At 43.6% G+C, this 14,558-nt stretch overlaps 2 protein-coding genes across 5 annotated transcripts; both read right to left on the minus strand.

The window, feature by feature from the left end:
- Positions 1-2,638: 2,638 nt before the first annotated feature.
- LOC120706250 (transcription factor bHLH162-like) lies at positions 2,639-5,891 on the minus strand. Of its 3 annotated transcripts, none has more exons than XM_039990838.1 (3): positions 5,332-5,891; positions 4,896-5,148; positions 2,639-4,434 (listed from the first exon to the last, which is right to left on the minus strand). In XM_039990838.1, exons 2-3 carry the CDS (start codon positions 5,088-5,090, stop codon positions 3,697-3,699), a joined length of 933 nt encoding a protein of 310 aa, XP_039846772.1. In that variant the 5' UTR covers positions 5,091-5,148; positions 5,332-5,891; the 3' UTR covers positions 2,639-3,696. The 3 variants fall into 3 exon arrangements, with proteins under 3 accessions (XP_039846772.1, XP_039846773.1, XP_039846771.1); XM_039990839.1 differs by lacking the exon at positions 5,332-5,891 and having other exon boundaries at positions 2,639-2,888; positions 4,018-4,434; positions 4,896-5,325; XM_039990837.1 differs by lacking the exon at positions 5,332-5,891 and having other exon boundaries at positions 4,896-5,325.
- A 4,072-nt stretch (positions 5,892-9,963) lies between these two features.
- Positions 9,964-14,096, minus strand: LOC120706251 (transcription factor bHLH162-like). Of its 2 annotated transcripts, none has more exons than XM_039990842.1 (3): positions 13,740-14,096; positions 12,837-13,203; positions 9,964-10,236 (listed from the first exon to the last, which is right to left on the minus strand). In XM_039990842.1, the coding sequence occupies exons 1-3, from the start codon at positions 13,938-13,940 to the stop codon at positions 10,229-10,231; spliced, it is 576 nt and encodes a 191-aa protein (XP_039846776.1). In that variant the 5' UTR covers positions 13,941-14,096; the 3' UTR covers positions 9,964-10,228. The 2 variants fall into 2 exon arrangements, with proteins under 2 accessions (XP_039846776.1, XP_039846775.1); XM_039990841.1 differs by having other exon boundaries at positions 12,808-13,203; positions 13,740-14,091.
- Between the last annotated feature and the right edge of the window lie 462 nt (positions 14,097-14,558).

Raw genomic sequence — 14,558 nt, forward strand, 5'->3', positions numbered from 1 at the left:
TTATTAAAAAATCACAAAACAAAAATAACAATTTGACTAGATTGTATCGGGTTTAAAAAATCTTTGCGTTTATGAATTCGAGTATTGTAGGAACAAATCCGTGCCAACAAACCCAATGAACATGATTTTGTGTCTATTAACAAACCCACAAGTCTAAAAATTAATCTAAATCCATACTCTAATGAAGTAAAACCCCTCAGGTTTCAGATGCCATTACCATTCCTATCTAAACAGCCCAGCGGTGGGCATCCTTCTGCGACAACTGCCGATGGAGTCACTGATGCTACGAATAGATTTCCCCGCTCCGGCTCGAGCCCTCTAGACCCGCCCCTGAGTAAATTAAAATATATACATATCTGTCCCTAAAACTTTCGCCACGTTGAGAATGTGTTAATAAAAGAGACGGCCGAGATAGATTAAAGAAAATCTCTCAGAAAGTTGACTTGACGCTGCAGTTTTTGTTTTTATTTTTGTCTTATTGAGCTCTGCTTGGTGAAGGGGATAAGCGACAAAATGATTATTAGTTTTAGCTAGGACGCAGTGGGACGAATCACCAGTTTGACAACGTGCACGTGGCATAATTTTAAATATATATAAACGGCAATTATTTTATCCGGCGCATGCTTTTGCTGGCGATTCACCTCCTTTGCATCTGTGTGTTGCTATGTGCAGATGGGCGCTTGGTCCGCCAAAAAAGTTCTTTGCGACACAATACCGTGACGCGTTGACACGTTTCGACAATGAAAATGACACAAGGCATATTAAACTTTGTACTCCCTCCGTTCCAAAATGTATGTCGTTTTGACTTTTGTAGATTCATAGTGTTTGCTAAATACATAAATATAATATATATCTAGATACATAGCGAAATATATAAATTTAAAAATATCAAAACGACCTATATTTTAAAATGAAAGGAGTAGGTTGCACGAGCACAGCCGGCGCTAGCTGTACACTTGTACCGGTTGTTTTTGTTTAAATTATTGTACTTGAATGAATCGGGTAAATATGCATTATATATGTAGGTTATTAAAAAATACCGTAAATAAATAAATGTAAAGATGCGACAGATAGAGGTGATTAGTCGTCCAGCCCAGTAAACAAAGCCATCTGGCAAATTAAAAAGTGGAGTACTCCCGGTTGGTGGATGGGGTGGGATGCACTTGTTTCTTTTTTTGAAAAGATGGTGGGATGGATTTGTCGTCAGAGCGTATCTATCTTCTCGGCCCACGGACCATGCTGGCTGCTGGATCCAACCGACGACGACAGCAGGAGGAAAAGAAAGTGCATGGGCGGGCCCAACAGCGATTCATCATATTGAGCACGTTTACGTGCCGTAACAGCTTTTCTTCGGCCATGCAGTCATATCATCAGTTCTCACGACCAAAAAATTCGTCAGGTTACATCATTGTCGTCCGACCGATTAATCAGCAGATAACATAGTTTAGGCTAATGCCCTACGCGCGCGTGAACATACTAAAGATAAACTACTGTGGGTTGACAATTCATTATCTTCTCGCTTCTGACAATTTTTTTTTTGAAAAATAGCACAAACAAACCCATCTTCAATTTATCTGTACGTCGTAAATAATTTTTTTTCTCTCGAATACGTAGGAGAGCTACGCATCGTTGTATTAAGAAGAAGGAGAACGAAAAGTTTTAAGCACAATTGGCGAAGCCATGGTTCATCTGTTCACGCGGACACATTAGGCACAATGTTTACTAAAAGTGAAACCGGAAAGAACACTCTGACTGACTACTCCTATATAAGACAACCTAGCCAAAGAGCTCAAGCTACAATCCACACGGAAGCCTCAACCTTTGCGGTTTGCACGAGCAATATATAAGTCGTAAACATGCATACAGTTATAGCTTAGTCTCGAATTTGTTTTACTGAATCCATACGATAAGCTACTCCGAAGTGGCGAGTCGAGAAGGATCCGCGAAGAAGCATGCGCACACATGGCACAGTACTGGCTGGATCCAAGCGAGACGAGACACCGAACCTACTACTAGTAAAGGTGCGCGCGGACCGTGCGGTGTGGTCTGATCGATGGTGATCCTATCGACGGCACACCAGCAGGTGGCGCGCCATGAAGCGTATCGTCCGCGGACAGCTACAGTACTGTCACCGCCGTGTCTCGCATGAATCATAGCTAGAGTACACTGTTAACCAGCACATGCACATACAAAAGTAACCGTGTGGACCATAGTGTCTGACCGATATGATGATTTGTGACGAAAAACTCTGCTGCAAATAATTAAACCGGCTAAAAAGCTGTGGGACGTCCAAAATTTCTAACCAACCAGCTAATATATAGCTGTGGCGTGGCTCACGGCGTGCAAGTGCAACCAAGTACATACCCGTAATCAAATATAGATCTCTTGACCTGATCACTGTATGTATCATGATTAATACACAGAACGTGAGCGTTTCAAGAACAGTTTAGTAAATTTTGATAGATGTAATGATCTTGGAATCACTAAATTAAACTTCCCATTTCAAAAAAAGAAAAAAAAACTCTCGATCACGGTCGAACCACTGCCCCCATGACATCCCCATGACAAGCATAAGTTTTTTTCCTCTTTCTTTTTAAACATGTTTCCGTTTCCTTTCGGAATATGGGGAAAAACTATATATAGCAATCAAGCTTGTATTTTTTTTTTCTTCAGGCTAAAACAAACAACAAACTTTTGAAAAATTTGCATGGTATAACTAGACATATTTATTTGAACATCGTGTTGGACCATAGACATGGAAAAATCTGGGTAGTAAAAATAGAGCTCTATTGGTTTTCTAGATTTGCAATATCTATACCATATCAAACCAATGCTCTTAGTCTTTCAGAAACTCTTGAAACCTCTATGCCGATTCTTGGGCTAAAGGCCTGCATGCAGTTACACAAAGGAAGGAAGTGCAATATGTATATCAGAAGGCAGTCATGCAAGCTTTTAATAAAATAGCAGTTAGCACCACACTAATTGAGCACTCCGTATATATTTAACTGAATTTTTAGCACCACATTGGTTTCTAGAAATCATCCATACACATCAACCCATCACACGTGAGGGACTCTTTTATCATGGCTATATAAACTGGATTTATTTTGATTTACAGAGATGGCTGGCAAAGTGCAACTTTTGTCTTTTTGTAAAGAAAGTTTTCTTGGGGGGAAAGGGGGCTCTATAAATCAACAGAAAGATAAAGTAACTAAATCATAGGTGCTTCATAGTACAGTATGTAGAGCAAATTTTGGTAGAGCAGGAAATGACAAGAACAACGAATGAGTGATTTTGTTTTATTTTATTATTATTATTTTTTGCAATGAGAGAACATATCAGAAATAATCCTTCTGGAAGAATCGCTGTCACCTCTAAAATGCTAGAGAAAAGATTCCGTCAGATATGACAAGAACAATGACTCATGCACATATAATTGACGGGTCTATCTCATGTGTCTTTTCCAATACTCTCCTTTTCTTCCTCTACACGGAGAGAGTAAATGTCCATGCAAAGCCTGATGTTTATGTGAACCTTCTGCACCACTACTCTACTCTTATATATATATATATATACATATATATATATATATATATATATATATATATATATATATATGCATGCTCGCTGTATTGCTCATTCGTATTTTTTTAGGATAAAGCATTATTATTTTATTAATACATTTTTATTAGTATTTTAACTCGAATTTGATATGATTAACTTCAGATAAAAAGTAAACTTTTTAATAGAGAGTTCATGTAGGGAACGAAATAATATATTAGTGGCTTTCAGGCTTTCCAGCACGCGCGCAGGCACTGGAGACTGGAACTGGAAGCGTCCACTACTAACTGTTCCTGAGAGTAGATTAATTCCTGCGCTGAAAACTAATAACAGATGGGTGTATCTGCAATATTCGAGAGACCTCTGTTGCTTCAAGATTATTATATTAGAACGAATTGAAGCAGCACGCATTATATTGAATATACAAAAGATTATTATAGAAGGATTATCGCGTACCCGGCAGTGGATGGTGTGAAAGATTTTGCGGCCGACGACGGAGAGGTTAGCGTTGATGATCTCGGCGCCTTCTTCCTCCAGCACGGTGACCACCTCGTGCAGCTTGAACGGCCGCTCCACGCTGCTGATGAGCACCACGTCCAGGCTCGACCCGTCATTGTAGTGCACAACCTCCACCACCGGTGCCTCCGCGGCCTCCTCGGCGGCGTCTTCTTCCGACCTCGCGCCGCCGCTGGCTGCTGTCGCCGCCGCCGATGTTGAGGCGACGCTACCTCCTCCTCCTCCTCCTCCGCCGCTGGTGTCAGCGGCCATGAGCTGCGCAGAGCTCCTCTTCTGCTGCAGCTCGTCTACCCTTTCCTTGAGCTTCTTGATGTACGCCGCCGCTTCGTCCAAGCTACCCAGCTGGGTCATAGCGTCCTGTAGTTATCAATTCATCATACACGCGCACACAATTAATAGCACTATCTATATGCAGGTTGCATTGTGTCTCAATCTTCTGAATGAAACGTATTTTAAATACTTCTTTTGCGTACCAAAAGCACAACAATAGAAAGGAAAATAGTGCTACACGACATGCATGTATAGCTAGAAAACAAATTTGTCGGTTGCGAGAACAGCTTACAATAATAGTATTTCATGTGGCTAGAGAAGTACTTGATGTGTGTAACTAGAGTCAGAAATAGGTCTATCAACAAGCTCAACAAAGAACAATTCTAGTAAGAACCACTTGACACTTAGCATCACTGACCAATTGCTCAAAACAAAAGAACTTAAATACAGTTACACTTCAGTATGAATAGTAAAACTGATGAATAGAAAAATACTGGTCAGAAAGAAGTCGTCATTAGTCGATCGTCAGTGGTGGCCACCACACTCACCCTGGAGTAATCTTCTTTGGGGATGAGGGAGGCGAGCGTGGCGCAGAGGCTCTTCATTTGCTGCCGCCTCTTCCTCTCGATCTCCTTCCTCTCCACCGCCGTTGTGCCGCTGCTGTTGCTCCGCATGCTGCTTCTCTTACCTGCCGTTGCAGTATCGCTGCTGCTCCTGCTCTTCTTGCCGGCGCCCATCTCCATCGATAGATCCCTTCCAAACCCTCTCAATCTCACTGTCTCAGCCTCTCTCGCTCTAGATCTGTGCCAGGGCATGCACCACTGAGATGAGAGCTAAGGAGAGGCGAAAGTGGCCACTCTTGGTCTCAAAATTAAAAGCCGGAAAATTAAACTGGCACATGCATGCAGAGAGGCAGGTCGATCAATGCAACTGTTCGGAATGGAGCAGGATGCAGGCATATATAAAGCATGAGTTGTGACATACATGTATGAACATATGGGGACACATATGGACGTAGACACAACAGCTGCCAGAAAAATTGGAGGAGGACGAACAAGTGGCCGAGCTAAGCTAGCTGAACTAATGGTGGTGCAGACGGATAAGGACTTAAGGAGGAGCCAGATATATAGCCGGCCTATAGAGAGCAACTGCGCCAATCAGCCATAGAACAATATATTAACGAAGTGTGTGTGTGTGTGTGTGTGTGTGTGTGTGTTGTATGCTCCATCTTTTAGCCTTGGCTATATATATATGGACAGGGCACTGCTGTAGACATATTGAGAGACGGGCGGATCCAGATCTGATCAAATGCAAAAAGGGAGTGTTGCATTGAGACTAGCTATTGAACTTATTAGACTAATAACTTCATGTTTTGTGTGCAAAATTCAAGATTAAAAGGCTAATTTTCCATGGACATGTACATGGGCTCAGCACCCCCTGCATATCTGCCCCTTTTTGAAAGAATTATGCATGTATATATAGGGCTCTGCCCCTGTTTGAAAGAATTATGCATGTTTTTTCCGTATGAATTCTAATGAGAGCTAGCGGCACTACAAGGGGTTAATTCAAAGAGAAGTGCAAATGGTAACCATAGACACATAAGTGGACTGCAATTTATAACCATAACAGGGAAAAGGGTAATTGCAGCTAGTTAGCGTCTCTGTTTGGGCATGGACACCGAAAATTGGCCGGCTTGCGTAGCGCCGGTGACGCAAGCCAGCGTGACGTACAACGCCGGCCATCAGCTGTACGTAGCAATGATAGATAGATAAAGCTGTCTTTTGCATACACGCACGCAGCTGATGGAATTGCCTGTGGTCGCAGCCGCGCGCTGCGATGCGAGAGCGTCAGGCTCATGGCCATATCCTCCTCCATCTGCCTTGCCTCGCTCGCTAGGTAGGCGGCGATCTCTTCGGCGTGGGTCGCGGTCCAGATCAGTCCACTCGATCGACGACAGACACCTCACGCATGCACCACCCAGACGCATGCGAGCGCACCAAGCGACCTCTGCTCTGCCCGCCGCGCGCGTCAGCATGCGACCGGCGGGCGGGCAGCGCAACATTTTTTTTCTGTAATCTTACTAATTTACTAATTTGAAGTACTAAATGAAGTCTATTTACAAAACTTTTTTGCACAGATGGATTGTAAATCGCGAGATGAATCTAATGATACTAATTAATTCATAATTAATTAATAATTAGTAGATAATTACTGTAGCATCACTGTTGCAAATCATAGATTAAGTAGGCTCATTAGATTCGTCTTGTGATTTACAGCCCATCTATGAAATTTTTTTTAAAAATAGACTTTATTTAGTACTCCATGCATGTATCGAAACATTCGATGTGACGGTTTTTTTTGCGTTTACGGGGTTTATGAGGTGGGAACTAAACAGGTCATAGATAGATACAGAGTACATAGAGAGAGAAATCTTTCTATCTAGCTGGCCGAATGTGCTGTGCACAGTGTACGTCATGATGAGACACTCGTGAGGATGTAAGAGAAGTATTATGGGCGGTGGAGAGCTGATGTAGAATCTACGTGGATAAAAAGAAAGATGAAGGTGGACGTCTTGCTACGCGCCCGTTCAAGCCGGTTAAGAGCTCCTCCGTGCGCTGTGATTGGGTGAACCAGCGGGCCCCACGACCATTATGCCATGTGTCGCAGCCGGCCATCGGCGCAGCTATAAGCCATGCTCTAAGGTCTCAAGTCCCTGGTGCTTACTTCCTCCATCCAAATTATCCTTACATTTGACTTTTTCTTTTACCTCAAGTTGAACCGTTGTCTTATTCAAAATATTTGAGCAAATATAGCTGAATTTAAGTCATCCTCTTGAAGAATTTGTATTGAAGCGAGACACCGTAAAAGAAGTGATATTTTGCATAAAATTTTGAATAAGACGAGTGATTAAACTTAGGATAAAAAAAGTCAAACGGTCTATAATTTGAAATGGATAGAGTAATATCGTATACGTACTAGATGAGCTGGGACGCTGAATGTTGTTGACTGTAAAGATTGATGCAGGCCTTCTTGCCTCACGAGTTTGAAACTCAAGATATAGAAATTTAATTTCTCAAGAACCAAACAAACAAGAATCTGGCTATGCGGTTCATTAAATTGAAGTCAGGAACCCATGCAGGCCAGCTATATCTTGTGAATTGGGACATTAAGGGGAGTTGATGATATATACGGGTGTGGGACCGTCTTGAAGGTATGCAGCTTTTAGAAGAACAAACCCGACCAGTTTAATTATGTGGAAGTGGTCACCAACCTAGCGGGCGGGAAAACGATTTGGAAGTCCCGTTGCCCATTTGAAGTTTAAATTTTCTTTTGGCTAGCAGTTTATTACAAGAGGTAGTACCGTGTTACATATAAAGAGAGGATCGGAAGTACCTCGAAACCTAAGGTTAGTTACACTTACACACAGAAGAGAGAAGACCGTATGTTACTGTCTAGAAGTCACATTCTCTCTACTACAGGGCAAAATCAAAGAATGCCGTCCGAACAGGGTCACCATTTCATTGGTTTGTTTTCTTTCGAGAAAAGATCCAGTTGTCAGGTGGTAGCCGCGCCCAGGCCAACAGAAAAGGGAAAGTCCTGATCTGGTTTTAAAGTGTAAATAAATTAGACCATATGCATACTACTATATTATAAAGTATATATGTGGCAGCTGGCGATGCATGATGCAGCAACATATATCCAGGATCGTCAGGGCACCCACAAAGTTGCTCTCTATAGCAGTACAGCGCTGCCAGCTCAGCTTGTATAGATAGTAAACTCTTCTATTGGTTATCTTTTAACACACGTTATTTTAGGAAATCATTTTCTATTTACATGGGACCCACCACCACCACCTCCATCCTTATCCATCTTCTTCCCCAATCGAGCCTTGCAAACAAGCAGCAAACTCATTTCGACAACTCACATCTCCCAATCTCCCTGTTCAGTCCCAGCACAACACCGACAGTCAAACTACCGTGCGCTACCTTCAAATTCTTCATCGCCCTTTGCCACTATGAGCTTGCCGTCAGGGCCGGTCCAGAAAATTTGGAGGCCCGGGACAACGATTAGAGTTGCGGCCTTATAAAGAGTAGCGATAATAATTATATACATAAGTTTTGCTAATAAGCTAGGCGCATCCAAATCAATTCTATACGCAAAATCATTAACAAAGGTATAAATCATTATCACCCATATATTTCATATATTTCTTGAAGCTTGAAAATTCAAAAATAAATATTAATTGAAACTTGAAATCTAGTGCAGGCAAGATTATACGAGTTGCCCGGCTTACTATGTTCGAGAGTCGTCATGATGCTGTCTAGCAAAGCATGACTCGCAGGATACTGGCACGCAAGCGCTAAATGGAGTCATGCGCCGCACGGGCACAACAAAGTCGTGAAGTCGCAGAGGCGGCGGCGGCATCGTTCTTGCGTGGAGCACTAGAGGGGTGTAGCCTCTAGCATGGCCACGTGGATGTGGATTGTGTAATCTCCAATATAATGCGGCTGCTAATTAATGTTAGGCAGTAGCATCTCAAGGAACGAGGAGATAGCATAGTGCGGCGCACGATTATGGGGAGCCGACAGTCACGAGGAACCTTGTGCGGCAGGTTGTTTCAGTTACAGAGTATTATGAGGTGTCGTAGGCGGGCTAAATGCAATGCCACATCATATTTGTGTTGAGTTGGAGAGGAGAGAAGGGAAGAGAGAAAAGAAGTGGGGGTGTAAGTTTACTGCTTGCTCTCAGCATGCTGTAACACGGACTACAATAGACTTGGTGAGAAAATGAGAGAACAAAGATGAATCAAGTATTAATATATTAATGTTGCAGTCCATCTATACACGCCAGCTATTATATGAGCAGGCTATTAGATTGGTTTAAGATGATATGGCAACAACATATTGCCCGCGGCTAGCTAAATTGTTAGCTTGCTTAATCTAGTGATTGAATGTTCAAATGTTATTGGATTTGCGCCAAACTTGGTGAGCTCGTTCTACACCTAGAGTACGTCGATCTGGCCAGTTGGTTTGAGAATTGGTTGAGCAGAACATTAGATTTGAGAGTGGGTTTGTCAGTTCAGGTGACTGCAGTTTCAGCACAGAGCAGTTTCGGTAGATAATTTTTTTATGGTGAAACTGTGTCCTATTGAGCTGAAAATTTGTCAGTAGTTAGGGAGCTCATAGATCTACTTGGCTACCAAAATTTGTGCACAGTAGATCTGTAGTTTGTGAGATACGAATACGGAAGGGGACAAAATCTATTACTTCTCTGTTTGACAAGTCATACCTCTTGTTAGATAGTTGTGGTTGTTGTTGATGTCAATTTTGCATTATGGTGAATGTATTGCTGCTGGTGTAATTCTTGTAACCATTTGTTGATACAGTGGAAGTTTGGAGTGGATCGGTTAGTCCCGTGGGTTTTGACTCCTCACCTGGAGGAGGTTTTTCTACGTAAATCGTTGTGTCTTTGTGCATGTGATTGCTATTATTCCGCTGTATATCTGTTGGTAGATGTTTTTCTTAATATCCATCACAAGATGAGGAATTAATTAGTGCATTGTTATTGTCTTTTATCCCAACACGTAATGGCATTCCTCCAAAATGAAAGTTGATGTGAAGAACAGGAACAGCCTACGGAAATTCAGTTTTTGTCGTACATCGTGTTAGCATTGGGAAATGAAAATGGCAACAGGGTATGTAACCAAAATAGAGCTGCAGTACATGATTTCCTTAACATCATCACATTCATCGAAACCCGATGTCTTGATTATTATACCGCCTGTTCAGTATTGGTATATGTATATCGTCTTTATTTGTAGTATCATACCAATGCTCTTAGTCTTTCAGAGAGCCTCGAAACCTCTATGCCGATTCTTGAGCTAAATGCCTGCAGTCAAGAGGGATGGAATGCAATTGCGCTGCAGTTAGACCACTGATTTAGTGAAGATCAATTAAACTAAAAGTACCCATAATAATCTACAATAATACTATCTTCATTCCAAAATATGTGATCTTTTTAGGACAATGCAAGCTAGTAGTTCAAAGTAAATTAATTTGCTTGTCATAAACTTCACATATTTTAGAAGGGAACAGGGCGTATTAATTACTTATCAAAACCACACACTCTTATGCCATCAAAAAACAAAACCACATACTCTTATCGTAATATAAGAGTTCATATGAAATAAAGTAGTAGCAACGCACTATGCAAATAATTATTTAATAGATCGAAACCTGTGGAAGAATGGACTACATACAAATGCTGCAAGTTTTTCACGATTATTCCAAATATCCTCATTTAGGGCTTGTTCGGTTAATCCGCTCAAGTATGTATGCGCATGCACGTTACCGCATTCAGATTAATATAACAAATCTCCGGTTAACTAATTGATAACCGCATCGGTTGGAGCATGCTAACCCATTGATAGTACTAGTCTATCAACCCGTGCTCTCGCATGGGCTAGTTAGAGATATCTAATAATTATCTATTCCACACTCTCTTTAACCAATTTAATATTCCAATCTAGTACTATAAAATACATATTTATCATTATGTAATTGTAATAAATGTGACAGATTTAGTTACTAATAATTTTTTCTCACTTTGCGTCATATCTCCATATACGTTTGATATGTATTTAATTCACCATTGTGTTTGAGCTATGTGAACAACATGAAAAATGGTATTCTTATCTCTTCTCTTATACATGATTATATGGTGACACATACATTATGATTAGTATTTTTATATAAATAACAAAATAAACAATAATAGAAATAGTAATTTAGAATGTTATATTGATGCGCTTTAAGATTTTATTATAATAATATAATTTTGATTCAGATTTGGGGTTTGTTTAACTTTCTATTATGATATCATTGGATAATACTACTATAAAAAATATTTACCGAGGCGGGCAAAAACAGTTTTCCGAGGCAGGCGGCCCAAACGCCTCCGATCTATCGACAAGGTTAATCGTGGTTTTACGGAAGCGGGCGGGTGACCGCCTCGGTTAATAAAATAAAAAAGGAAAACCCATGGATGAGCCCGCCGAGCCCATCCACGGGCCTGCCGAGCCAATTCACGGGGAGGCCGCCGCCGCTCGCGCCGCCGCCGGGAAGCGCAGATCCATTGCCGGCGGGACCGGATCCGCCACTGGCGGGGCCGGATCCGGCCTGCAGCGGTGCTCGGCGACCTTCCCTGGCGGTGGATCCGGCCCCGCCACGTCGCGCTCGCGCCTGTGCCGTAGGGGAGGAGGGTGAGGTCCGTCGCTGCGCCGCTGCCAGGGAGGGCCTCCTCCGCCCCTGCTCTACCGGATCCACCACGCTGCTACCGGGAGGGGCCTCCTCCGCCCCTGCTCGGCCGGATCCGCCGTGCCCCCTCTACGACGAGGGTCGAGGCCGCGCCGGAGGAGGCCGGCGCCGCCTCGTCGTGCCCCCTCCACGCCAAGGCTCGGGGCCACGCCGGAGGAGGCCGCCAGTGGCGGATCCGCCCCCGCCCCGGCGGCCCCCTCCACGCCGAGGCCCGCGGCCGCGCCAGAAAAGGCCGCCGCCGGCGGATCCGGCCGCCCCGTCCACGCCGTCCATGCAGGGGCGCTGCGCCGGCGGGTCCAGGCCATGCTGCGTGAGGGAGAGGGAGAGAGAGGGAGGGAGAGAGGAAGAGGGAGAGAGGGAGTCGAGGCGGTGAATGAGGGGAGGACCGGAGACCTAGGGTTTTGTTCGTTTTATACTCTTCTTCAGCGATTGGGCTCATATGGGCCTTGTGTGGGCTTGATCTATTAACCGAGGCGGACCATTGTAAGGTAACCGCCTCTGAAAATAGGAATATTAACCAAGACAATTACTTTAATGTTGACCGCCTCGGTTAATCTATTTTGCGAGTTGGTTTTTTCTGACCGTCTCGGTTAATAAAGAATGACCATCTCGATTAATAGAAGGCATTAATCGAGGGGTTTTTCTAATGTGCCCGCCTCCGAGGCAATTTTAAAGTGCCTTGGTTAATGAAATTCTGTAGTAGTGTAATATATATGAAAATTTAGGGTGTTATTTGATATTATTTGTAATGGCATAAGTGGGTAATTAATATGAAAATTAGGGGGTGACTTTAGATTATTTTTTATAATGGCAGAGGTGGGTAATTTAGATACATGTGTAAGGGGTTACTTTAGTTAGTCTCTTTTCATAATGGCAAAGGTGTGTAATTTATTAAAAAAGATAACAGATCCAATAGCTATTATGATTAAAGTTGCCGAATTGATGGCCAAATATTTCTGATTTTTGTAAGAATTTGTAGGATTAATTTTTTATTTTTTTAGACTGTTCACCTAGGATTTTAGGTGTCATCAACTGGAGGCTTCAAAAGAAGCCTTCAATTAGTAATAGTAAGGTGTGGCGTGTAACAAATTAAGGGAAAAATCTATGGAAAGAGCTAAGGCCTGTATAATGTATATATATATACCCGGGAGTGGATGGTGTAGAAGATTTTACGTCCGACGACGGAGAAGTTGGCGTTGATAATCTCGGCGCCTTCTTCCTCCAGCACGGTGACCACCTCGTGCAGTTTGAACGGCCGCGCCACGCTGCTGACGAGCACCACGTCCAGGCTCGACCCGTCGTGGTGGTGCCGAACCTCCACCACTGGCGGCGCCGCCATGGCCTCCTCGTCGGCTTCTTCAGAACCGACGCCGCTGCTCCTCGTCGTCGTGGCCGATGTCGAGGCTCCACCACCTCCTCCTCTCATGCCAGCCAAGAGCTGTGCAGAGCTCCTCTTCTGATGCAGCTCGTCCACCCTTTCCTTAAGCTTCTTGATGTATGTAGCCGCTTCGTCCAGGCTATCCTGCTGGGTCATCGTATCCTATATATAGGTAGATAGACACATATATACTCAGGCCGTTTCCCCCCAACATTACTTAATTTAATTTGCACATCCTTCACTCCAGATATATTCGCACCATAGAGAATAAAAACAGTGCTACAAAAATAAAGTCCCAAATATGCCAAAACAATTCTAAGGATCTCCCAAAGTCTAAAGTGCTGTTGAGGAAGCAACGTTTCCCAAAAAAGAGTGCCAAATTTCCATGTAGGAACAAACAACTTTCCTCAATAGTATTTCATGTGAGAGATGGTGACTAGCTAGTTAACCGAATTGAACAAAGAACCATGCCTTGCCAGCTTATCATTTAGCGTTGGCAGAGTTACTCAAAATATCGTCACTTGGCAGTCTTCACCTAATCCTAGCTAGTAAAACTGAAAGATCTATCCGGACACTGGGATGATCTGAGGACTCAGGAGAAAAATTAGTACTAACTAATACTCTAGTAGCAGTTAGCAAACAAGCAATTACTGTAGTTGATACTGTGTATGCTGCTACCTCGAAGACGAGGTGAGTACCTTGGAGGAGTAGTGTTCTTTGGGGATGAGGGAGGCGAGCTTGACGCAGAGGCTCTTCATGTGCTGCCGCCTCTTCCTCTCGATCTCCTTCCTTTCCACCCCCGCCGCAGATGCGCCGCCGCGGCCGCTACTGTCACTCGCGCTGCTTCTCCTCCCTTCCGCTGCCGTATGGCTGCTGCTGCTACTCTTCTTAACATCCATCTCCTCACATTAATGGAGGGACAATGCCTATGTGGAAACTAAGTAGCAAAGCAATTTATGATAATGTTGCCGCTTTCAGCTGCCTGCTGCTAGTATATATGAAACCTCCCCCGCTCGCCCGGCACTGCATTAAGTGTAGTGACAATGAGTCCTGGTTAAGCTTTTTATGGGAAGCAGTAATTAAGTTTATGAGTCGCGTGGCCGATGGGAGGCAGTCTGCTCGCTGGCGGGTCGCTCTGTTCGGCTCTCGAGCGGACCGTCGGATCGGAGCTGTTGGTGGGCGGCTGCTTGTGGGAGTGGCCGGCGGTGTGCAGGGACTCGGCTCGGTGTGCACAGACAGAAATCTCATTCGGCGTCATGCCGGCCGGCAATGGTGCTGTTTGTTGTAGATAGTAATTTTCTCACTGGAGGCTTTGTCGATATGCTATCCTATTTGCAGATTCGGGAGTGTCGGGTGATACAGGAAACCTTTTGAGGAAATTCTTGTCCAGCGTAGCACTGATGTCAGCATTGGTGACATCGTTTGGTGCCATTCCCTCATTGGAGGCGATGATGACATATCCTCCTACCCTTGCGCCAGACGGAGGTTTATATGAAAAGGCAAACATCAGACCATCC

The sequence above is a fragment of the Panicum virgatum genome, chromosome 5K (genome assembly GCF_016808335.1).
Source record: "Panicum virgatum strain AP13 chromosome 5K, P.virgatum_v5, whole genome shotgun sequence".
NCBI classification, from domain to species: domain Eukaryota; kingdom Viridiplantae; phylum Streptophyta; class Magnoliopsida; order Poales; family Poaceae; genus Panicum; species Panicum virgatum.